Here is a 24,418-nt window from a genome sequence, read left to right as displayed (position 1 = left end):
CAGAATTATGAAACGCGGTTTTCTCCCGAAGAGGTCAAGAATTAATTTTTTTGCTGTATAACACGAATAAACTTTTGGAGCTATGAAATATTACCACTAATTGCATAAAATTCCCTAAAGCTGTCGCAGCTAGTAATTCGTGTTGTCAGACAAACACAAAAAAGTCAACTTGGTGCTAATTACGCAAAATCTGATTAGTAAATCGATTCTCAGACGGCAACAACATTTCGGAAGTGGTGATCTTTACCATGTAGAAGACGGTGAAAGCCGTGCAAGTTTGGATATGCTCGACAATTTTTTCCGGCACATCAGAAGGGAAGTTTCAGTGTCTGAGTTTCAAATTTACAAGAGGCTTTGGGGCTTTAAGTGCCAAGTGCGCTACCTGACTGTGAGACACGCCGTAGATGGCGACTCCATATTAATTTTGACCAAGACCGTGCCCCTAGATATAAGTACACGATCGCTTTTGCATTTCCTCCTATCGAAATGTGGGCTCTGTGGTCTGGCCAGCGACCTCAAAGGTCAGCAGTGCAACGCACTGTGCAAATGCCGCGGCCCTGAAGTGGCAGTTCCCACAACACCTGCAGTTAACGCCAGGTTTCAGTTTATATAGGGTGTCCCAGCAAACTTTAGCGAAGCCGTTCAAGGGAAAAACAGCTTAAGAAAAGACGATGCAAGATACGATTTTTAATGCCTACAGTGTTCGGTCATCACATCTCTGACAACCGAGCACTGTGTGGTTCATCTTTGGGCTTCGCACCGTCCTTTTTAAATATTTCTTGAACAGCTTGGCTGACGTTAGCTGGGACACGAGGTACACGCGGTGACATGACAATTGGAGCGGCACTTTTTGCAAATTCGGATTGAGGTAATTTTACTCACGTTGATGCGAATTTGAAGCCTCACAATAATATATGCCTTATATTAGAAATACTCACGCAAGTTTAGCATGATATTGCATAACATATACCATATTTATACGTACTATCGCCGGCAAATGTGTCGTTTATCTATAAAAATGTGCGAATTTACAAATATGTAAGAGTTGCTCTGTTTGAAGTGCACATACGATCGAATACACGGCAAGTAAATAGTAAAAAAGCAGTCTCCGCACGCTGCATGGATTCAAAGTTCTGCACAGTTACTCACGGGATACGTTATAAAGCAAAGATTTGCATCTTAAATTGCTTCATCGAGGCTCGATTAGATTAGGAAAGTCATCGAAGGTTCAAGCGAGGTACTTGTATTCGGGTTGCTCCTTTTCCTTTAACGTGTACAAGGCTTTAGAAATCCCTCTGCGGTAACTTAGTGCACCATTGGACAGTGTTCAAGGGTGGGCCAAGGCAGTTGAAGCACTGAGCATCGGTGCTAGGTCGCAGCCAAATAAATAAGCTTTCTTTTGAAACCTCACTGACTTCACTGTTGAAGCATTATTCCTTCGTTCTACCGTTCCTCGTGCGTTTCTTAGTTTCTCTCTTCTTTCACAAAATCATTGTCATCAACTTATTTCTGTTCAATGCAACAACAACAAAAAAAATGCTTTGCGAACTATGGGTACTGCATTCGGGTGCCCGCTAAAACCACCCGATGCTGGCATGAAACAATGGTGATAGGAGATTGAAATATTTACTGCCTTTATTTATATATTCATATCAATGCTGAATGCAGACCACGCTTTTAATATTCTTACTTCTAATTATTTATCTTGGGTATCTCAAGTTGAAGTTTACACACTCTAGTGCATTGATGAACTTCACCCGATTTCTGAACAATCTTTCTTAGTACGTATGATTCAAGACGTTTGAGGTCATCATCGTCGTCATTATTGGTCACCTGATACACTTGTACGATAGCAACGAAGAAAGAAGAAGACAAAGACCTCGGTTGCCGCCAGAGTCGGATTCAGAAAGATGGGTAAGTGGCCGCGTAATTAACTTTACTGCGGTTTCACCCCTCTCGCGCGAGCTATACTGTTAACGCAATCGTATAGGCTCAGCATTGGCGCAGCTTAATTCTTCCGGAAACATTACTTTGGGGTCTGTACAGATACGTGCGCGGTTTAAACACGAACAGGAAAAGGCAAACTACACGCAGATTTCCTTTTTTTTATGCATTTACCAGTGTGTATATAAGGCGTAAGTTTTAAGCAATGCGCAGTTTTTCGAGTGCAAGAGAGAAGCAGAGCAGGCGCTGCTTCGCAACTGACGTCGATTCGTGTAGTTGACAAGATTCATAATGAGGCTCTAAGGAAAGTTTGCGAAACGGACCGCGCGTAAGAGGAAACATATATTCACAGTTACCTTCCAATAAAAATCAGGAACGGGTCCGACAGATACTGAGTCGGATGCTCTGGTACAGGAGTTAAATAAACAGGGATAAAGTGTCTCAGAAAGGCTGGCCCTGCGTTTCGATATATGAACCCATCTTGGTCAAAGGCCAAAATTTTTTTTCAAAAGACAAAGACAGGTCCACCTATCACAACGTAGGCCATCCTTTCTGAGGCACTTTATCCCCTATTACGTAACTTTGATATAACAGTCATCTTTCACTGTAACCATAAATCATGATCACATAATTTACTTTCGAGGGACTTGTCCTCACTGATGCGCAACCAAAAATCAATCCTATAATGAAAAAAAATCTTTCCCTTATTTCTGGCGATTCCGAATCTTCACTCTCCAGAATTCGGACGCTAATTTGGACTTCCAATTACGATGGAGTAAATGTGAAACAGTAAGGCGCTCGACCAACAGAAGCAAGACCTTCCGCCTACAGAGCCGATTTACTGGCATGGTACACCAATACGCCAGTTAGCACCTTCAATTTATTTACGCCTTACCACCCGCCACGATGGCTCAATTGCGATGGCGTAGGGATGTCGAGGTTGCAGGTTCCATCCTTGGCAGCGGCGGTCGCATTCCTATGGAAGCGGAATTGAAAACGCGTCGTGTATCGCGTTTTTAGTGCACATTAAAAAACTCCGGCTGGTCAAAATGAATCCCGAGCTGTCAATTACGACCTCTCTCATGAGCGACTGTGCAGCTTCCAGATATTAGAGAGCTTTGGGGATCCAAGCGGCTTGGGGACCCACGAAAAAATTGTGGACTGCAAGTGCGCATGCACAAAACCCAAGGCGGTCTTGGGTTCTTGCGTTCGCGTTGACCCAAGACACGCGAAAAAAAAATAAAAAAGAAAAAAAAAGAAACTGGCGTGAGTTGCCAAGCCGTCTTGTGTCGGCCTGGCGGACGGCGAGATATCGCGAGATTTATCAAGAGCACCATCCAAGTAACACATTGATTACGTTTATTACATATTATTATTGGCCTTTTCTGCTCAAAAATGCATTCTGTTCATTTTTTTTACTCGCAAGGCAAACTTTTCTTTTTTTTTGCTTTTCAGAACCTTTTTACTTTTCTCACTGCGGCACCCCGAACACTCAATCCAACGCTGTCCGCGTTTGACCCAATTATCACTCTCTGCGGCTCGTCTTGTTCCAAGCGGAGCTATACCCCACGTGGCTTGGGGATCCAGAGCCTTGGGTTCTCGATTATAAACCTGTCTATTAACTCGCACAATTAAATAAAAGTGCGTTTAGCCATGTTGCTTTCTTTCTCTCCCTCTCAATTTTGTATTGGTAAAATTGTTATGCTTCTTCTGATCTAGACGTTGTTTTATTTGGGCTGGACTTACAGTAGAAGGCCGAAAGGGCTCATTGCATATGAAGCTCGAAATATCTGTCGAAACGATACGCTATCAGACGAAGCGGGAGGCGCTCTTCTTGTCTTGCTCCGTATGTAGACAGCCTTTAACGCCGAAACATTTAAGCAGTGACAGCCACATAGCACGAACACTCAACCTTAGCCTGTACTCCTTTTGGGCGATTATTGAATTCTGTTAGCGGTTGTACGATGCTACACTGAGAATTATCTTCTCCTTCGCAGCCTACTTCAGCGAACTGTACCAGGCTTCCCTTCGTAAGTACTGAAACAACTTTTGTTTAACCAGTACTGTATTTGTGAACCTGAAGACTCGTAATGATGACTTTATTCTGTGAGATTGTAAGCGTCAAGAACGTGTTGTGGTATGACTCGCAAATACTCAGTCTGCGTACACAAAAAACGGCGCGTTCAGAAAAATATTTGTCTCTCGGCCGAAGGCGAATGGAACAGTTATAGCCGTACGTGTGTTGCATAATCCTTTTTTTATTATTTATCGTTACGTTGGAGACAATGTGTTTTTGTTTATTTATTCCCATGCAGGTTTATTACACCTGCAAAACACTAGATAGTTGGAAGAATACTTGAGGGAGTTACTAAAGGAGCACACATGGGAAGTAACGAAGCTAATTTCACGGCGACAAAATTCAAGACGGTGGTCATGAGAAATTACGCGAGAATACCTTATTAGCTTTCAACAATGTATACTCATCAAATATTTTTAATGGTTAACTTCAAACGTTTTAAATTGGCTCCAAGCAACATACACGAGATCGTGTACCATTCGGTACGTTTGACTCTCGCAGCAACGTAGCTAGTCACTAACTCTTCTTCGCGTCGGCTACAAAAATATGCGGGGTTGCTGCAATACTTACCTGCGAAGATGCTTACCGAAAAAGAAAAAAAGAACGTGGACATAAGAGTGCTGTATGTCGCTGATCTGGGAGATGCTGTTGGATACTTTCTGATGACTCGAAGAATGTACGTGTGCGGCGGCCGCAAACAGTGTGACTGTGAATCCCGCCCCAAATGAGTAACAAGAATTTCGCAGTTTTTCTTGACAAGCGGAGAATGAGTAGGGAGTGTCGAGCTAAATGAAAAAAAAGGCGGTAGTATATTCAGGTAAGTAATTATTCATCAGTGAAAGCTTGTGGTGATCGCTAACTACGCTGCGACGTGAACGTTACTGCGGCTTATAGTAGAAGTCACGTGACGTGTTCTCGCAGCTGCCTTATTTTAAACTGTCGTTCAATATGGTTACGTGTTACCTGAAAAGAGTATCAATTAGCATATTTCGTTGTGCAGGACCGCATCAAAGCGAACTGAGGTGCTTGAGAGTTTTCATTCCTTTCATTCCAGGATAGCTTTAATTACCCAGCATACTCGTACATGCTCAGCCACACTTAGGGATGTTGCACCGCTCTCTTGTTCCGCGTTGCATGGTGCGATGCAATTACAGATAAAATAAATGGCTGTGGCTTAGCTAAGGTTAAGCCCAGGATGCGAAGCATACTAGCCTTTATTTTAACGCGACAGCGTTAAGGAGCTCGTGTCGCAGAAAAGCCGGTGTCGTCGGCGTCGGCTCAGGCGTGCGGCGCTTGCTCAGGCGCACATTTCGTTGTCGCGCCGAACGCTGCGTTGCTCGACGCTCACCGCGTCCGATGCGGGGCGCGTAGTCGCTGCGCCGTAGCCTATTGTCTTACACCCCTTGGCGGGTCGACGGGAACGCTGTCGCGTTCCACTCTTGAAGGCGAAGCTTAAGCGTCCGCTTTGCAGCTGTTATGACGTCATATGGTAGCTACGCGGCCGTGTGCGGCGCAGCAAGGAAGAGCGTGGTTGTGCGGCTAGTATGCTTCGCATAAAAATTACCGAGCTGCATTGTTTCCGTGCTGCTTGACGTGCGCTGGACGTAATACGCTCCCGCAATAAGCACGTGACTACGAACGTCATTGTATCCTTTGCTAGAGACGATGACCACCGCATCAGGCACAGAGTATCACTTTGTTTTTCATTCGTTTTCTGCAGGGCCTCTTCCTGCCGGCAAGCCCTTACCAGGTAAACTTCTTCAAGCCAGCTGCTTCCCGCGAACATATCGCAGTTGTTTCCGAATCCGCAGCCATTTACGACAAGATGGCCTTAGAGGTGGCCTCTCCGGCGCATCGTCAGTGTGGATGGGTGGTGGGCGACGCGTATAAAAATCACTGTCGCTTATTGAGTGAGAAAGTCTCTAAATTTAGCGAGTTGTTTAGCAACCTTAGCGACAACTTCGCCTTTCCGGAGTGTTATCGAATATTTCTAGCGACTTTTCTGGCCAAGGAGACGGCCCGTAAATTGCACTGGTAAAATTCCTCAAAATATACATTCGGTGATTTCGATGCTTCGCTCCCACTTTATTTAAACGCGGACATCCGCCTCCATTTGGGTGCTGTTTTCTGAGACATATCGAAGTATTTTTAGTGAGTCATCCGGATGCGTTAAGGATGTTTGTTTGGGCAAACTAAAATCGAAAAATAATTTACTGTTTTAGCCACCAAATCGTGCGTTGTTTAGCCTTCTTGAGAATACGACCGCTGACCAACTACCACAGGTGGGCATTAGACGCTATGAATTACACAGTATTCAATACGTCTGTAGAAACAATTCATAATTGTAAGGCAGTAATTATCATTGTCACTTAACGACTTTTTTGCTAAACATGTAGGAGTTTTTCAAGCCGCGACCGGGAAGCTTTGGCCCAAAAAAACATCACCTACACCGATTGAAGTGTATACCGAGTCGCATCGCTGCGAGCAATTTCGACCGATTTTCTGATAATGCAACGACTGCACGAACCCACTAACAGACCGTCGAGTTTTTTTCACACAATGTGCGCAGGACAAATATGCAATAGAAGCGGGAAGTATAAGGTGACAGGAAACGAACTTCAGCCGCGCAATCGCTTTGTAAAAACGCACAGTATATATTTGACTGTGGCGACAAAATACGGGGCAATGTCTAGAGACTACACTGTCTGCCTTGAAAGACTACGACGTCATTCATTTTGTTCGTGCAGTATACATACAGTATACTTTTTAAGTAAAACTCTTGCTTAGGCTAGTTGGTTCATGCTTGAAGTACTTTTTAAACTCGAGGTTTTTCACTCTGGCGGAGGCTCAGAGAGGGTCTGCAATTTATTTGCGAAACGAAAGGAGCTAACCGTACGTGCACCCGAACCAGCGCCCTCATTGGGTATTAGACGCTATGAATTAAACAGTATGGAATACGTCTATAGAAACAATTCATAATTATAAGGCAGTAATTATCATTGTCGCTTAACCAGTGGCAGAGCTGGTGCTTTACCTGGCGCGTCCCGTACACGAGAGCAGGGTGTCACAAATCGCCCACTAACTCATGTGGAGCGTGTTTGAGTGCGCTGCCTTTGGATGTGGGTGGAAAGTTAGTCACGTGATCTTCTTTTTAAATTTTTTGGCGGGCTTCCTTTATCGGCCGGAAGAAAACAAACGGACAAGAGGTACCTGGCCGAAAATATGGCAGTTTTAGGTGTATTTTTATTTTCTACAAATTCTTCATCGAAAGGATACCATTCGGAGCAGCAATTTAAGGAAATTGCTAATTGCATTTAATTGACAAATTGAAGGGCAGGAACATAAAGTTACTTATGGCGGCTCTGCTTAACTACGAAGAATATGCACTTGGTTGTATTCATATAGAATGGTAATTTTTTTAAGAACGCGATGGGTGATAGCAGGGACACGTGCATACTGTTTCTAATTGTGAATCGCAGGGTTCAAGAAATTTGTAACGGCATCTTCTATTTTATTGCCCTTTTGGAAGTGTGACTGCCGTGAGAGATGGCAATCTTGAAGGGCATTGATGCAGTCCATGAAAAGCGATGGTCTCGTGTTCGTCACCGGACAAGGGTAAAGTTTTCTACAACTGCAAACCTTTGTTTCCGAAAAAAAAAACTGCTTAGAATTTTCTTCGTAGCTTCACGCTGCAGGCGGGTTGATGACAATTTTTCTTCTATTATTAACCTTTCGCCACCTTGCGCGCTTCCGCAGAGTCTATTGGCCACGAAAAAAAAAAACGTAATCACTGACATATTCTTTACGAACTCTCGCATGCGTGCCTTCCTCTGAAGACGAGAGCGGATTCATGGACTACGTTTCCCCGCCGCCAGTCAACCGGTACGGCCTCGACTACTACGAGCCTTTCGACCACCCTCCTCCTCCCCCTCCCTCTCCCCAGGGCTACAACATCCCTTTCTACTACCCTCCCACTCCTCTCGTTAGTCCACCTCCTCCACCTCCGATGACTGCCACTGCCTTGCTTCGTCCCTACGATCCTCCACCGTTGCTACGCTACCGTAGGGTTGAAGGTAAGCGTTCTGGGTCTCAGTACTCTTGGACAACATTCCCTGCGATAGAAAGCCAAGCGACAGCGGGCGGCGCTGTAACGTACAGTCGCGGGCAGAATATTATGGACCATGAAATCTAAGAAAAAGCTGAATATCTCCGCAACCTCACAACGCAATCTGGTATTTGCATTTTGGACCTCGACTAGAATATGCTAACAACGTTGTCGTGGGCAGTTTTACTGGTTGCTGCTAGAGGCTGCTCGGGAATTTAACGTTTTCGGAGATCCCGTGGTCCATTTTATTCTGTCCGCGACTGTACGTGTTACAGCGCCAAGTAGTCCGGCAGAGTTTCAAAGGCTTTCGGAGTGCTAGTCAGTACATGTGCATCGCCAAATTCCGCCATGTCGTGTAATTTTGTTATGGCGACATTTTTGAGCCAATCAGAGGCGCCGTGCCAGTCCTCTGGACCAATCAGAGCTCACAAGATGGCGAATTAGACAACACGGCGGAATTTGACGATGTCCAGAATAGTACCCTCGGTTTCTTGAAAGAATTAACCAGTGTATCAACCTCGTGTGACGGTTTAGCGTTTTCCCAAATTCGAACAAGAAGAAACCAGTAAATATAAGTAAAAATATTAGGGTAACTAAAAAAAATAAATCGGCTTCAATTTAAAGATTGCTTTTGAATCCGCCTCGTCTACTTGAAGAGGAAATAGTCAATTGGCGCTCAAAACTCAAATATTCGCACAACCCAAGCACGTATGGCATTTACACATAACTATTGGTGATTACGAAAACGCAAACCCGAGCTGCACTGGACGGAAGCTGGGGCGCTAACAACGTAAAGCTATTCGAAACTTTTCTATTCCAATTCTGCAATCATGCCTCCACGACTGACGAAAAAATTTTAGGGTGAGCCCCCACTTCACCTGTCTGTCACTGGACGTCACGAAAACCGCGATAGCTCCCCATTTGATATGACGTGTACGCACTGATTATGCATGAATAGACTTAAAATAAATGAAAAATAATTATTTTTCATTCGGCGCCTTTTCACCCTTAACCCTATGCTATTGTTCAAAAGTTTTGAGGCTGCGCCCCCATCACCTCTTTCTCACGCCACATCACAAAATCGCGAAAACTAAACTCGTCAGAGTCCCGTGTATGGGTTAAAGGTGCATTAATATGCCGAACACCACTAATGTTGTTCTGAATAGCCGGAGACTGCCCCATCCCAAAATAAGGTGAAGAAGGCTGTCGTATATCGCTCAGGTACTGGCTATTTGCACCTGCTGGAGAGCAAATATTTATTTGCGCATAATAAAACATGTCGCGAGGCAGTATAACGCTAACGAGCCCTTTCAGTACGTAAACGACACCACTCTGGCTACTCTCTTTTAGTGAGGATCCGTTTTAGTGCTATTCTGAACCTTCCATTGCAAGCCGCCGGGATTTTCTACAAGCCACCGCAAGCTACGTAGAGGGAAGGGGACCAATGGCGGACGGCGGCATTGACCTTCGCACCCGTTTATATATTTTCATTGCGCTGGCTCGGCCCCATCGAAACCCACTCCACTTGAGCGTGCTCCTCGCCTCTTGTCAACCAATAAGATTTTAAAAAACGCTCAGTGTAGGCAATGCCATTGGTTTTGAACGCAAACAAAAGAGGCCTCCTATAAACGAGGATAACGCTTGATTGGGCTGTTCAGACACCGCTGCCGCTGAGCGCCCGATCCTTGCGTCGGCGGTTGCGAAAATTTGACGTCATACGAGTGGAATAAAAGCAGAATAGTTTTACGTTATGGGGCCCCTGATTTTCGTCTTGCCTATAGCGCTGTAAGCATATTTCGAATGTTTGGTTCCATGTCGTAGCGGAAACGGTATTTGCGTGGTAACTCTACTGCCAGCATTTAAAGCGCGGACACTTCTCTATTGCAGTTAATTAGAATGAAACTAGACATTTTTGTCGGTGCACTTTTACCTTATTTAGGCAAACATACTTTTGGGGGATACGCTTTGTACAGTCGCGATCAATTTGAAGGTGATCGCTCGAGCGACGACCAAAACTAGGAGCAGCGCCACGTTACGTCATCACCGTCGGTCGGGAGGGAAACATCAGATAGCTCCCCTCTCTCTCTTTTGCTGTTCCCTGAAAAGCTGTCACTCCCGTCATCGCTAATGGCATAACCTGCGAATTCATTTCGATTGCGTTATGAGCTTTTGCACAGAGGCATCATTGTTAGCCAAGATATGCATGAGGAAGCGACGCACACAGGTATTTGCCATGAAAGGGAAACAAACACAAAAATGTGGCTAGTTGGTCTTGGGGGTTATGGTTGCAGCCTGGAAGAGCATGACAGGGGAAGATGGCAGCGCAATTTTTATCTTCGCAGTTCCAAAATCGGCCGCTATGCTGCTTGGAAGGCCAGCCGGTCGATGCTCGCGCGATCACCTTCAAATTGATCGCGACTGTACCTATCAAGGGCAAAACAAGCTGCGCGCAAACATCCAAACAAGATAAATTACTGAGCTTCTTGAAGGGGCATCTTCAAAATGTTCAACCAGTACCAACTCGCCCTAATGTCGATCCTGCTACAGTATAAATTATTGAGGCTCAGAAATGTCAGAAAACACCTGCGTTCAGTTTGCGGCAGCTGCTCATGTTCATGTGTGGCACTTAGAGAATGTCACCATCTCTGCGGGTTTGCAAGCCGTACTGAAAGGAGGCCTTTAGCAAATTTTATGACGATGAGTGGGAATTTAATACAAACTGGCCTTTTATTTTCTTACAAATATTTTCCAACAACAAAGAAAGTTTTCCAATGTGTCTTTCCTAGTGCACAGTTACACTCAATCTAAGGCTGCTGTACCTACGCCGTCGCGGCCTTCATCATTTTGTGATTTTAACTGCATATCACACTATTCTGCCACGCCGTCTAGTAACAATGCCTGCCATGTTCCAGTCGCTTCCACGCTGTACTTACGTATTGCCACTTGTCCCAGAGAATTTCGCACCCCGCTCCATTGCGCTGTCCAATCGCGGAGGTCAGTGACATCATTTTCTGCTACCAGATGACTTATTTTTAATACTAATGTGAACTCCTGGAGATGATTCGGTGCCTTTCAATGGCAAGCCAAGATAACAGTCAAAACCATAGGGAACGTCCCCTTTTCCAGAAACACCGGGGTGCGAAGCTGTCGGAAGCGTTAACTGATCAGCGGTCGAAAAAAGTAAGAGATGTTTAAAGTAGTGGCTAGTAAAAGCAGCGAAGAGATGGACTTGAGGCCATGTCTGGCGCACGTAAGTTTACAAGACATATACAGAATGCTCGACTGCAATTCACGCAGTAAAACGTGACTGGCTTTCATAGGCTACGTAGTTATTTGTTGCCACACTTTTAGAAAGAAGATGGCAAGAGTAATCATTGTCGTCATCGTTAACTTCATTATCATCGTCATCGCGACATATTCTGTGCACTTTCTTCTACCACAAACATCGCTTTATCTCGACGTTTATGTAACGAAATACCTCGCATGATCGTCGGGTGTCAAAGTGCGTAGGCATTTGCTGAATAAAGATGCTGGGTAGATAGCTCGCTGAAAAAAAAAAAGCAACGGCAATTGGTCCTTGGAATATAAATGTAGTTCCGTAGCACTAGGACAAAAATGACATTCGGCTCCGATGTTGATGATGGTATTGTTACGGTGAAGGGAAGGAAGAAGTTGAATTAGACTAGAGGAAGACGAAGTCTGGTAGTTGCCTAAACGCTATATACCTCAGTTGTATATATATAATTTATTTTACATTCGTGCGCCTGCTTTCTTTCTACAACATTTTGTCATATTGTCAAAGGATCTATTGGAGGCGTTCTTTCTTTCTTTTACCGTGTTAAGAAGGACTGCATGGCCTGTTTACTTCACATGAACATGACGCTTTCTGTAACTTTCTAGCCCCGAGCTCAGATCAGCAGTGAGTATTGCGGTACTTCACTTTTTCTTCTCATTTTTTGTAGTTTCATACAGTATACAAGGAACGTAGGCCACTGAAGTGTGAGCGGACTAGGCGTACCCTATGCCATTTATGGGCTCCTCAACGTAACTGAAAATGAGTGTCATGGATCGTTGCTCATACCAGCAAGGTTCTGCCCGCTTAAACAAATAAGCACCCACTTTAGCTTTCCCGATCGACATACCAGACTAACGCTTCTGCTTTGCGTTGCGATCAGACCATCGCATACACTTGTCGGAGCGGAGCATATAAAAACACGCCGAGAGTAGAAGAGACAGAGCTACATCAAACAAACAAAAATTCCCCCACAACCTCCACTGGGAGTTGTCTAAGTATGCGTAAGTATTGTGCCACCTGCTCATCCCCGTGCAGCCCGGTGTCATTATTAATGTTATGAAATTTCATCCGATCACTATGAGGCTTATCTACCCTTATCTGTCGTTATCGGACTAGATCCGACCCATTTCAACTCTTATCTGTTGTTATCAACCTTATCGTATTCGATCTGCTTCTTATCAGCCGGAATCAGGCTTAACGCAATCGATCCGATCCTTATCAACCTTATCGGACATGATCCGACTCTAATCGGTCCTTATCAACATTATCGTACTTGATCTGACCATTGGCAACCGTTATCGGTGCTTAATAGCATTATTAGAATTGATCCGGCCATTATAAGCCCTTATCACTCTTTTCCACCTTGCCCATCCGCGTCGAACCACCATCAGCCGTCATTAGAGCTATATAACGCCTCATTGCTCCTTATCATCCTTATCAATGACTGCTTGTCCGGCGACGGGAAACGCGTGAGCCCATGAGATTGGTGGCATTTTGGTCGGTGAAGGAACATCCCCACGGAAGGCACATCCCGCAGCCACCGAAACGCAACGGGGATGTGGCGTGTGTGGCATTAAATTTTCGCGAAATCGGAATTATCCTGATGTCTATAATGCCCCATGTCGGCTCCACATGTGATTCTAGAGATGGCCTTTATTCCGCCATCACCAAATATTTCAACAACGCCTTCATAGAAACAATGTATTATGCATTATTTTCTTTATATTGGTTCGTCTTGCGTGATGGACATGTTTCCTCGTTTGGTAGGCATAGGAATGCTGACGCAATTAAAAAGAAAGCACCTGGCATGTATACATAATGTTCCCATAATATGCTATGAACACACAAACTTCCTAGTCCGGGACCAAGCTTCAACCAGGGTTGCCAGGCCAAAAAAGTAACTAACTAGGTATTGTAGGCTCTTAAAAGGTAGCCGGAAAAAGTCGCCAGGCTACTGCTCTGGCCAATCACTTAAGAAGAAAACATTGATGCAAGCGATTATGAACTACTGCTTTTGGAGCTGTTCTGTTTAGTGCGTTTCGGCGCATTTAAAACGCATCCTGGGGGATCAAGTCAAAACTGGTGGCTCCGTATTCGCATTCGGGAACTGTTATCCCTGCGTGTATGAATAAGTGAACGCAAATAGTTGTAACGGAACTCTTGTACCAGCGAATATGTCGTGTTCACAATTCTCGCTCTTTAGTAATTCGTCAATGCATCCCGATGCCACATCTAAACTTTGCGAGGGAATCTCATATATTCGTCAGTATTTCTAATCCATAAAAAAAGTGTTTTTATAGTAGTTTTTGTAGCCATATCTTGTCGTGGTCTCACATGCCTTTACTCAAGTTCATCATGGAACCGTAATAAAGCTTTTGTTTTCACCGTATAGTTTTCTGAGCAATCGACTATAAAAGGAGACATTCCATGGAATGATCAGAAGTTATTTCTGTTCAATGAATTTGGTCTGTTGCAAAGTGACGGTTCCGTCCTCTCTTCCAAACACACGTGATGAAGATGATCGTTTCACATTGTGTGCGCCACAAGAGGTGTACTAGAGCGAATTATAGCTTCCATTTGTTAAAAGTTTTGTTTCTCTGTAGTTGTTGTAGAAAAACGTTGCTTTTAAATGTAGAGAAAAAGTAGGGAAGTAGCCAATCCGAAAATTTTCTAGCTATAAGCCTCAACAAACAGCCAATTTGGCGCAGAGTAGCAAAGCCTCGCAACCCCGGTTATCGTTATCGATACGGTCAGTTACGCCTAGTGCAGGCTATACTGCCTTACGCATCATGCCCAGCCTCCGCTGTTGCTCTCGCCACTGAGGAATTTTACGTCACTATATCTTATTGACAACTTAAAACAATCAAAGAATATTGCGCCATTATAATTAGTTTTGTTCTGTGCGCGTTGTTTCTAACCTACCTGTATGCCAAACGTGAAATTAAATGAGCAGTTCAGTATCAAACGCATTTATGTGTAGTGCAGTATGGTGTTTAGCTGGGCTTCGGTCGGCAGAGCGCAGCGGAGTGCGATTTTCCAAATTGAGCTAAAGCTCCCCGCTATGTGCACTTGCTAAAAAATGCTGCTGCCGGATCAGAAACGAAATTCTGGTCCGCGTAAAGGGAATATAGTGTACTTAAAGAGGTGCCTCCATGAAGAATATGACGTTACAAAGACGGCACAAAGTATCACTAAACGCTCCCTTCCCCCTGAAAAAAATCCACCGACGATTACTGTACTCCCTAATCCGAAGTTTAGGCGCACCTCTGTAGGTGTTTTCATTTCGCGATACATTAGCAGGCGCGGACAACCTGTCTCGTGCGCCACTTCTCCAAACGTAGTGAATCGTGGCGCGTCTGGGAGATCGCGAGAGCCGGCGCGTGGGCAACGCGTCGGCGCGATTCCCGGCAGCCGCCATCTAGATCACGCAGCGCTTTGTTTCCGTAGAGATGACGCGCGCTACTCTTGCGCCATACCGTAGCCATCGCCGCCGCACGGCCCGTCTTTCGCGGCACTACGCTTTTCATGCGAAGCATACCCGCCGCACAACCACGCTCTTCCTTGCTGCGCCGCGCGCGGCCGCGTAGCTACCATATGACGTCATAACAGCTGCAAAAGCGGAGGCTCAACTCGTGCGCTCGATTGCGGCTGCGTAGCTACATAGCCGGGTCTCAGCTCGTGCGCTCGCCTGCATGAGTTGTTTCTTCGTCTAGCCGAACAAAATATAGCCAAGCGACAGCAGTTCACCTGGCTAAACAGTGGTTCAACAACTAAAATAAAGGCTAGTATGCTTCGCATCCTGGGCTTAACCTTAGCTAAGCCACAGCCATTTCTTCTCACGCTTTCGTTCCACCAACGACGAGAGTGGCCCTTCGTCACGGCGAAGTCGCGCCCCGAGTGCCAGCGGCGACAACACCTAAGGGAGCGTCACATCGAGCCTCACTCGTGGCCGCTCGCCATCGCCCCTTGCAGGAGTAATGGTCTTCTTCACAGGCGTTGGTACCGCGGACTGCCCTCGGGTTTACCCTCAGGAGCTGACGCCACGGACGAGCGTAGCCCTCCCCACATCACGGCACTCTGCCCCCCCCCCCCCTCCCTTCGTAAGCGCAGACGAGATCGCCCACGCAGCTGCGGATGCCTAGGCCGCCGGCAATTCAGCGCATGCGTAGGCCTCTCCCGTCCCCTCCTCCTCCGGTTTTCACCTCACGGTTCCGCGGCACCCTACTCCGGGGCTATAGTCTTTCTTTCATCTCCCGCTGCACTCCCCGTTCGCTTTCATTCTCCGCGGCGTTCGCTCGCTCGGTTACGCTGACGCCGTCGGACAACGCCGACGCTCGCCGCAAGAACGGGCGCCTAAGAGCTGAGCTCTAAAATATCAAGCTAATTTTTTATCTAATCCTTTCATTGGACGCTCACAAACGCCGACGCTTTCCCGCCGGTCCCATTATGAGCCCCGTGGATGTTCGACGCCTTTAAAGCCGCTCTTTATGCCAGCGTTGCGACGTGCCCGGTACCTGTTGTGGCACTGTTCTTGATGCTTAGCAGCAATTGTCCCGTGAGGACGTTATATTGGGCCCTTAGCGTCACTGTACATTTAGCTTTCAAGCCATATCATGGCCAGGAATTTCGCACATTTCCCACGCAGCTACCTGCCAGATTTCACCACAATGCATCTTGGTAACTGAAATGGCAGCATTATATATATGGTGTCCCGCATAACTTGAGCCAAGAATTTAAAAATGAAAGGCCCGCCGGAAGCGAACTGAACCGAACGCATACTATTCCCAATAGCCTATAGTAACTCAGAGAATTTCTTGTTTTCCCCATTTAAAATTTTTAAAACTTTCTCTGCCCAATGCGGAAATACCACGCATATTTACTGCACTTATCAGTAACTGCTCTGCTTCGTGATAACAGTGTTCTGATCCTGAACAACACACTGCTAAAACAAAGACGTTACGACTAAGTACCGGAAATACGCATGTTCATGAAAGGGCTTACAATATCGACGTTTCTAACTGAAAGCTGTTCAAATCCGGTAGGCCTTCTGAAACGTAATTTTTTAACATGCTGCCCGTCGAGTTACGCCGGTCTACTGCGTTGACGCTGGACAGAAAAATTCTCGAACATGCAGCACTGACTGAAATCGTTTAAAAATTTACGAGTACGGACTCTACGCACTGCGTGACAATTGACTTAAGTATTATTGCATCGTAGTTTTTCATCGTTGTCAGCTATCGCTATCCTTTCTTTCTTTCTCTCTGTTTCCCTTCCTCCAGCGTTGTCTAGCTGGCTAGAAAAAAATGTACGCTGGGCCGACCTTTTTAGGGTAGAAGCTTGGACGATTTGGCCATGGTTCATAACCAATGTAGGACAGAAGACAGAGAAGAGTGATGATTGCTAACCGACTTTTTGCTCTTCTCTGCCCTTGCTCCTACATCCGCGCGCTACATAATGCCGCCTTTACGACCTTTTTACTTTTACTTTTCGCATCCTTAAGAATTCCTCTACCCCTTTACTCCCCCCCCTCCCCAATCTGGGTGCCGTACTGCGAATCGTGAGCTTTCACAGCTTTGCCTTCGGGTGAAACTTAAAATTCTTTTTTTTCTTTCTTTCTTTTTTTTTGACGTGGGACACCTGTAAAACTGCACAAATGGAGGTCACCTGCTGAAACGATGTAATGAAAATGTGTTATAGGATTATCGCTTATATTTTTGCAAGCATACTAAGCACGTGCCTTACTGTGGTATCGTTGTATACAGGAAAAATGCCATTATTTTAATGGGCAACACTACCCGTGCGAAAGTGTCTTCCAAGCGCTCCGTCAATTCCAATGAAATTTAGAGAGCCTGTTTGGAGCAATAATTGATATCCTGGTGCTGAATTTCAGTGTTCTATAATAATTTAATTTAGAATAATTTAGAAGCATTTAGAATAACTTTAGAATAAGTTATTAATCTTCAAATCTTCAAGCGACTATCGTTGGTTACAAAAGCCATCGTTGCGAAATGAAAGCAATGTTTATCATTGTTGCTCATAATATAATATTTGTGCTTAGACTTAGTGCACGTTAAAGAACCCCAGGTGGTCAAAATTCCCGGAGTCTTCCACTACGGCGTGCCTTATAATCAGAAAATGGTTTTGGCACGTAAAACCCCATAATTTAATTTTTTAATATAATATTAGGAAGGCCCACGCTTTGCGACTGTGTGGTAACTTTGTTACGTGTCAGTAGCTTAAGTTTCCATATTCGCATATTTGCCACCACTAAAGCTGCACTTCCAGATTGTGTTCAAAGTTTCAATTAAATTATCAGAAGAAAGGGGAAAAAATTAAAATGTGAGTCGACAGTAGCATTTTGCTTAAAATTTCACCGAAGAAAACGTCCTACTATTAAACCTGCTTCGTCCAGTGCGAAAACGAAAGTTTTTAAGGCGCACTTCTGTGAAAAATAAACGCAAACAAAAAAAGAGGTTTAGAAAACGTGCCATTTTTTTCTCATTCCGAGTATGGTCCTTAACACTTCCTTCGAACATACGGGGGGCCTTCTTGGTTTCTGCTCCGTTCGGTGGCAATAGCTTCCACCTGGTTTTCGCCCGTGACAAGCATGGCTTGGTGCGGCTTTCTATATGGGTGGTTCGTTGGCGTCAAATGGCGCGAAAGAAGTAGCCGCTTTGCCCGCGCCCGTCTGACGCGGGCATCGCAAGTAGAGGGAGCGTTGCAGCTGCCTTCGTCGCCTACAGCGCGCTACTGTTATCCGTGCTAGCGTCAACAGCGGGCGCAGCGTTTCCTCGCCGTTCTTGTTAGCCGGCAAATCTGCCGGCGCGGAGCCGTTGCGTGGCATCGAGTACGCTCTGCTCACGATCGCGTTGGGTAAGACTTTTATGCGAAGCATACTAGCCGCACAACCACGCTCTTCCTTGCTGCGCCGCGCACGGCCGCGTAGCTACCATTGAGGGTATGAGCCATTGTTCACTGCTGCGCGTCTCATATGTGGGTCTATTCTCTTCTAAGTTTGCTATGTTTGTTATTAAGTTGCTTCTATTATGCGAAGCATACTAGCCGCACAACCACGCTCTTCCTTGCTGCGCCGCGCACGGCCGCGTAGCTACCATTGAGGGTATGAGCCATTGTTCACTGCTGCGCGTCTCATATGTGGGTCTATTCTCTTCTAAGTTTGCTATGTTTGTTATTAAGTTGCTTCTATTATGCGAAGCATACTAGCCGCACAACCACGCTCTTCCTTGCTGCGCCGCGCGCGGCCGCGTAGCTACCATATGATGTCATAACAGCTGCAAAAGCGGAGGCTCCACTCGTGCGCTCGCTTGCGGCCGCGTAGCTACATAGCCGGGTCTCAGCTCGTGCGCTCGCCTGCATGAGTTGTTTCTTCGTCTAGCCGAACCAAATATAGCTAAGCAACAGCAGTTCACCAGGCTATACAGTGGTTCAACAACTAAAATAAAGGCTAGTATGCTTCGCATCCTGTGCTTAACCTTAGCTAAGCCACAGCCATTTTTTCTTTTGGAACAGACAGCGCGTAAAAAAAATTTTTCGATAGTAGGCACGGCGCGCCAGGTCTATTTTTGGGTCTAAAAAATGGCGGCCGCGGAGGAGCGTGCCGTTTACGCCGCGTCGCAGGCGCGTCAAAAAGAAAAGAAAGAAAAGCGCAAATTTAAGCTTTTGTACTCCACTGATGTCGATTAATAAAGATGTATCCCACATTCTCGAATCGTTCAACAAATCTGAAACTGGCGTAATCTAAAATCACTTTTCTTTATTATCTTTACTTGCACCACGTCCCACCCCTTGACTCGCGCTGGGCGTTCACAGAGGCGTAGCTCGGAAGTACTATGTTTGTCCATCCGAGCAGGAACGGTCGCTTTTGATTGCGTTCCGTATGCTATAGTGGGTATAACTTACCAATTTAGTAAAGCAATGAAAGGGGCTAGTTGGTGAACGTTCATAACTACGTTACGCTCAGTTTTACACAGACGATATTAAGTGAAGGACTGGACGTGGACGGACGTAGCGCTACGACCGTCCACGTCCAGTCATTCACTTAATATCGTCTGTGTAAAACTGAGCGCAACGTAACCATGAATAACTTACCAAATTTAAACTGGCGTTCATCAGGAGTTGTGATGCCTACAAATGTGCAATATGCTGCAGTGACATGTGCCCTCGCTCGGCCATCCCCCCTCTCTCCCTACCCCATTGTGATTCCGCTGGGATACCACGGCCGCTTCTTACTGTAACTAGTTGGTTCTCATGCATTCTCTGCACATGGTGTCAATCCCGAACGTTTCTATTGACATGTACGTTTGCACCTAAATATGTAAGCAGTGTCGTTGTTGTTGTCGTGTTTGTCGCAGTTGTTGTTTCCTCTTGAAGTCACATTGATTGTTTTTCAGGGGGCAGCCCTTGCTGAGCACAGTCCTTTACGGCACGCTAACGGTGCTCAGCCTGCTCCTCTTCATCCTCGTGGTGGCTTCTGTCGTCGTGGTGGCAGGTGAGTCACAGCAGTGCTCTGTCCGATATGGTTGATTATGATTAAGATGATGATGATGATGATGATGATGATGGTGATGATGATTGGGCGCTTCGTGGAATCGCGAAAACTCATTATGAGTTCACTACTTCGCGCAGCTCCTGTGAGATGTCCAATCGGGGGACGTAACATACATGAAGGCAGTTTTACTATGCGATACCATCATTAGCATCATCATACGCCGATATTTTATGCCCACTGCAGGACGATGGTGCTTCCCAGCGATCTCCAGTTACACCTGTCCTGCGCCAACCGTCTCCAACTTGCCCCTGCATATTTCCTAAGTTCCTACCCCGCCTAATTTTCTGCCGTCTTCGATGGCGCTTCCCTTCCCTCGGTACCCATTCTGTAACTCCAATGGTGTACAGGCTATCGGCCCTGTGCATTACTTGGCCTGCCTAGCTCCATTTTTTTCTTTTGATCTCAACCACAATATCGGTTATGGCAGTTTGCTCTCTGATCCACACCGCTAGTTTTCTGTCTCTTAAAGTTACGCTTAACATTTTTCGCTCCATCGCTCTTTGCGCTGTGCTTAAGCTGTTCTCGAAATTCTTTGGTAACCTCCATTTTCCTGCCCCGTATGGTAGCACCGATAGAATGCAATGATTGTACACTTTCATTTTCAACGACAGCGATAAGCTCCCAGTCATGATTTGGTACTTGCACTCCGTATGCACTTCAGCCCATTTTTATTATTCGCTGAATTCCCTTTTCATGATCAGGGTCCCCTGTGAGTAATTGGCCTAGATAAACGTACCCCTTTACATACTCTAGAGGCTGACTGGCGATCCTGAACTCTTGTTACCTTGCCAGGTTATTGAAGATTTCCTTTGTCGCGTGTATATTAATATTCAACCGTACCCTTACACTTTCTCGGTTATGTTCTGCGATCATTTGTTGCAATTCATTCCCAGTGTTCAAGAACCGGAGAGTGCGATCTGCAAACCGAAGTTTGTTGGGATATTTGCCATTGGCCCTCACTCCTAAGCCTTCCCAGTCTAACAGTTTTAATACCTTTTCTAAGCATGCAGTGAAAAGTATTGGAGAGATTGTGTCTCCTTACCCCACCGCTTTCTTGATAGGTAATTTTCTATTTTTTGCGTGGAGAACGTAGGCAGCTGTGGACTCTTCGTAGATATTTTCCATGACATTCGCATATGCCTCCTGTACTTCTTGATTACGCAATGCCTCCATGACTGCCGAAAGTGCCGATTGGCTGGGAGCGCCTGTCGTTCTGATGGGGTACCCAAGCACAGCCGATCAGACCTTCAGGAGTGGACGAAGTGGACATATCCACTAGGTGGACGCTTCAAGAATGTAACCCTTGAGACCTTACAAGCAGCGGTGCTCGGGCCATGCCTGCGCCGTCGAGTGCGACGGCCCGGCGACGGCTGCGCTGACGTCGTGATGGCACCCCAAGCGTCTCCCTCGTCGCTATCGAAGTAATGCGAATGCCGCATGTTACTTTCTATTAGGAAGCAATGGGCATCGGCATTCCTGAAGTCCAAGAAAGAATGCAGTGAATGAAGGGGACACGCTGCGCGTTACAAAATGATGAGCGCTGCGCAAGGGCTTCAATTGACCTGAAATCGCAAGCGGGCTTCCTTCTTTGGAAACGCGCTCGAGAGCGCTGCATAACTGATGTGCAAGCGCAACGTGTAAAGGCCAGGAAAAAACAAAGCTTCGTAGAAGATCCCGTCATGCAAGGTGTTATTCGGCACGCTTTACAACAAATACAATCCCACCTATTGCCTTTAGGGAATTTTCAAAGATTACACAATTAAAAATAGATTAGTAGTGATGTGATCACGCTTCATAAATACTCTAGGTAACTAGCAGCGCTTACGAACTACACGTAGACGGCCTTATACTCATGAAATGCACCACTTTCTTCATAAAAGCTTGGTTCAAGTTAGGCAAGACACCCATGTGCATTGTATACGTGAGCTAAGCCTATCAATCGTGGTATAGACAGCCGGCTTGTTGACATTTCATGTAAAAGTGCTTATTGTACATAACTGCTGTGGTACTTCATTACAATTAGGGAGACTTCATACCGCGTGTAGGAATGAGCTTCCTAGTCATAAGTACAAGCCCTGCTATTGTTTGTAACTTAAAGAACACAGCAGCAATGCGAAATGTCGTTGATCTGCGATCAGGTGTGTCTTTGTCCATAATGCCTATTGTGAAATACCGGAAAAGATAATCAGCGTTACTTCGCTTATGACACATACACCTGCGTAAATGTCTCCTTACATTATAGGATGTCGACAATCAAATTCTTAACATATAAAACCATGATTTATAGTTCTCTAAAATTGGTGCAGCTGGAAAACGACCCTGTAGGTTAAACACCCAAGTGATAATAAAGTACGAAATACAGAACACGGGAAAGGAGAATTGTTATGTAGAAGGATTCACGCCATCGAATTCCACAAGTTTCATAATTTCTCATTTTCTTCGCTCTTGTTTTTTATTTCTTGCTTACTTGCCATTTGGTATACATCCTCGTACAGCTGTTTGAAATCAACCGCCTATTTCAAGCTTTTGCTCTTTATGCGTTTTCATCCGCTTTATGCTGTTGCAGTAGACACATAGGTAACTTGTGCTTCCTTGGAGCATCCACTTAAAAAGGCACGTAACGGAGGCGCAAGCATTTACGATTTCGCCTTACGTTACGCAGGAAAGCGTTCGCCGAGAAGGGAGCCCAGGACGGAAGTGAACTTGGTCCGCTACCGGACACTTCCGGTCCGCGAAGTCCACTTCTCTCGGCGTCCCCTAAAGCTTGCCTTCGAGACGCCTGACAACGCAGGGCCAGCGTCCCCCCGCAAGCACATTGACGAGGGCGACGTCCAAAAATAGTATACGACGCCTGCCAGCGCCTTCGACTCGATCCGAATGCTGGCGTTTTTCGTCAATCCTTCTCTTTCTTCTATATTTTTTTCTTGGGCTACTGGCGCTTTAGCGAAACACATTCTCTTCGTGAAGTAGCGAACTTGGGAGGAGCCTTTGCTTCTTCCTCCGTGCGGGCTCCACAAGTACGGTCAAAAAATATATATATATAGTAATCGTGGTTCTGTTTTACTCGTGTGTCCTTTCCCATAATACTGCTTGTCCTACCAGGGCAAATACAGCAAACTAATCGTCCAGCAGCCACGAGATTGTGCCCTACAAAGAAAACTGGGTCTAATTATTTACGTGAAGATTTTGATACTGCGTACATTCTATCTGGATTAGGGGTCGAAACAGGAGCAAGGATTTGATAGTAACTTTTGGCGCTCGACGGTAGTTTAGACTGTATCTAATCGTATAGCTTTATTTGACGATCGGTTGTGGGAAACTGTGGAACTGCCGTGACCTTCAATATATCGACCGAGACAAGGCGGGTTTCAGCAAATATTTACTACGTAGTCCTCGCAGGGCGTATTCATTGATTATTCCGGCGTGCATGTCCTCCTTTTGAAATGATGTCGACTCGCAAGTTCACTTCGGCCTCTACATCGCGGTGATGGTGTGACAACGAATGCGGTACGACGGCTACATGACGACGATGGTGGAACAGCCACTGCATGACGAGAGTCGCAAGACAAAGCTGGAATGAGGACGTCGCAACGAGCATGACGGAATCGCGGCCACCAGCACACACCTAGCTGTCCAAGCTATTGGGCAACTTGGGCCACTGGTTTAGCGTAGAAGGTGTAACGACGACGGAAAGACGAGGGTCAGATCAGGAACCCGGAACGATGGAATAGCTGAACAGCTGGAATAGAAACTGCAATGCCTTGGGCCTGGTAGCCTAAGCTGGTAGACGACTTTGGCAACTGTATCGTGGCTAAGAGAATGGGAGGGAGGGAGGGAGGGAGGGAGGGAGGGAGGGAGGGATGGACGGACGGACGGACGGACGGACGGACGGACGGACGGACGGACGGACGGACGGACGGACGGACGGACGGACGGACGGACGGACGGACGGACGGACGGACGGATGGACGGACGGATGGATGGATGGATGGATGGATGGATGGATGGATGGATGGATGGATGGATGGATGGATGGATGGATGGATGGATGGATGGATGGATGGATGGATGGATGGATGGATGGATGGATGGATGGATGGATGGATGGATGGATGGATGGATGGATGGATGGATGGATGGATGGATGGATGGATGGATGGATGGATGGATGGATGGATGGATGGATGGATGGATGGATGGATGGATGGATGGATGGATGGATGGATGGATGGATGGATGGATGGATGGATGGATGGATGGATGGATGGATGGATGGATGGATGGATGGATGGATGGATGGATGGATGGATGGATGGATGGATGGATGGATGGATGGATGGATGGATGGATGGATGGATGGATGGATGGATGGATGGATGGATGGATGGATGGATGGATGGATGGATGGATGGATGGATGGATGGATGG

General features: G+C 46.0%; 1 protein-coding gene across 2 annotated transcripts; it reads left to right on the top strand.

Annotated features, from left to right (window-relative positions):
• Window positions 1-1,862: 1,862 nt before the first annotated feature.
• LOC135898610 (arp2/3 complex-activating protein rickA-like) lies at window positions 1,863-23,042 on the top strand. Of its 2 annotated transcripts, XM_065427660.1 has the most exons (7): window positions 1,863-1,914; window positions 3,942-3,974; window positions 5,742-5,771; window positions 7,858-8,094; window positions 12,027-12,045; window positions 19,833-19,930; window positions 22,653-23,042. In XM_065427660.1, exons 1-7 carry the CDS (start codon window positions 1,911-1,913, stop codon window positions 22,829-22,831), a joined length of 600 nt encoding a protein of 199 aa, XP_065283732.1. In that variant the 5' UTR covers window positions 1,863-1,910; the 3' UTR covers window positions 22,832-23,042. The 2 variants fall into 2 exon arrangements, with proteins under 2 accessions (XP_065283732.1, XP_065283733.1); XM_065427661.1 differs by lacking the exons at window positions 12,027-12,045; window positions 19,833-19,930.
• Window positions 23,043-24,418: the final 1,376 nt, after the last annotated feature.

Source organism: Dermacentor albipictus, chromosome 8 (genome assembly GCF_038994185.2).
Source record: "Dermacentor albipictus isolate Rhodes 1998 colony chromosome 8, USDA_Dalb.pri_finalv2, whole genome shotgun sequence".
Lineage (NCBI taxonomy): Eukaryota > Metazoa > Arthropoda > Arachnida > Ixodida > Ixodidae > Dermacentor > Dermacentor albipictus.
This window is presented reverse-complemented; position numbering and strand designations above follow the sequence as displayed.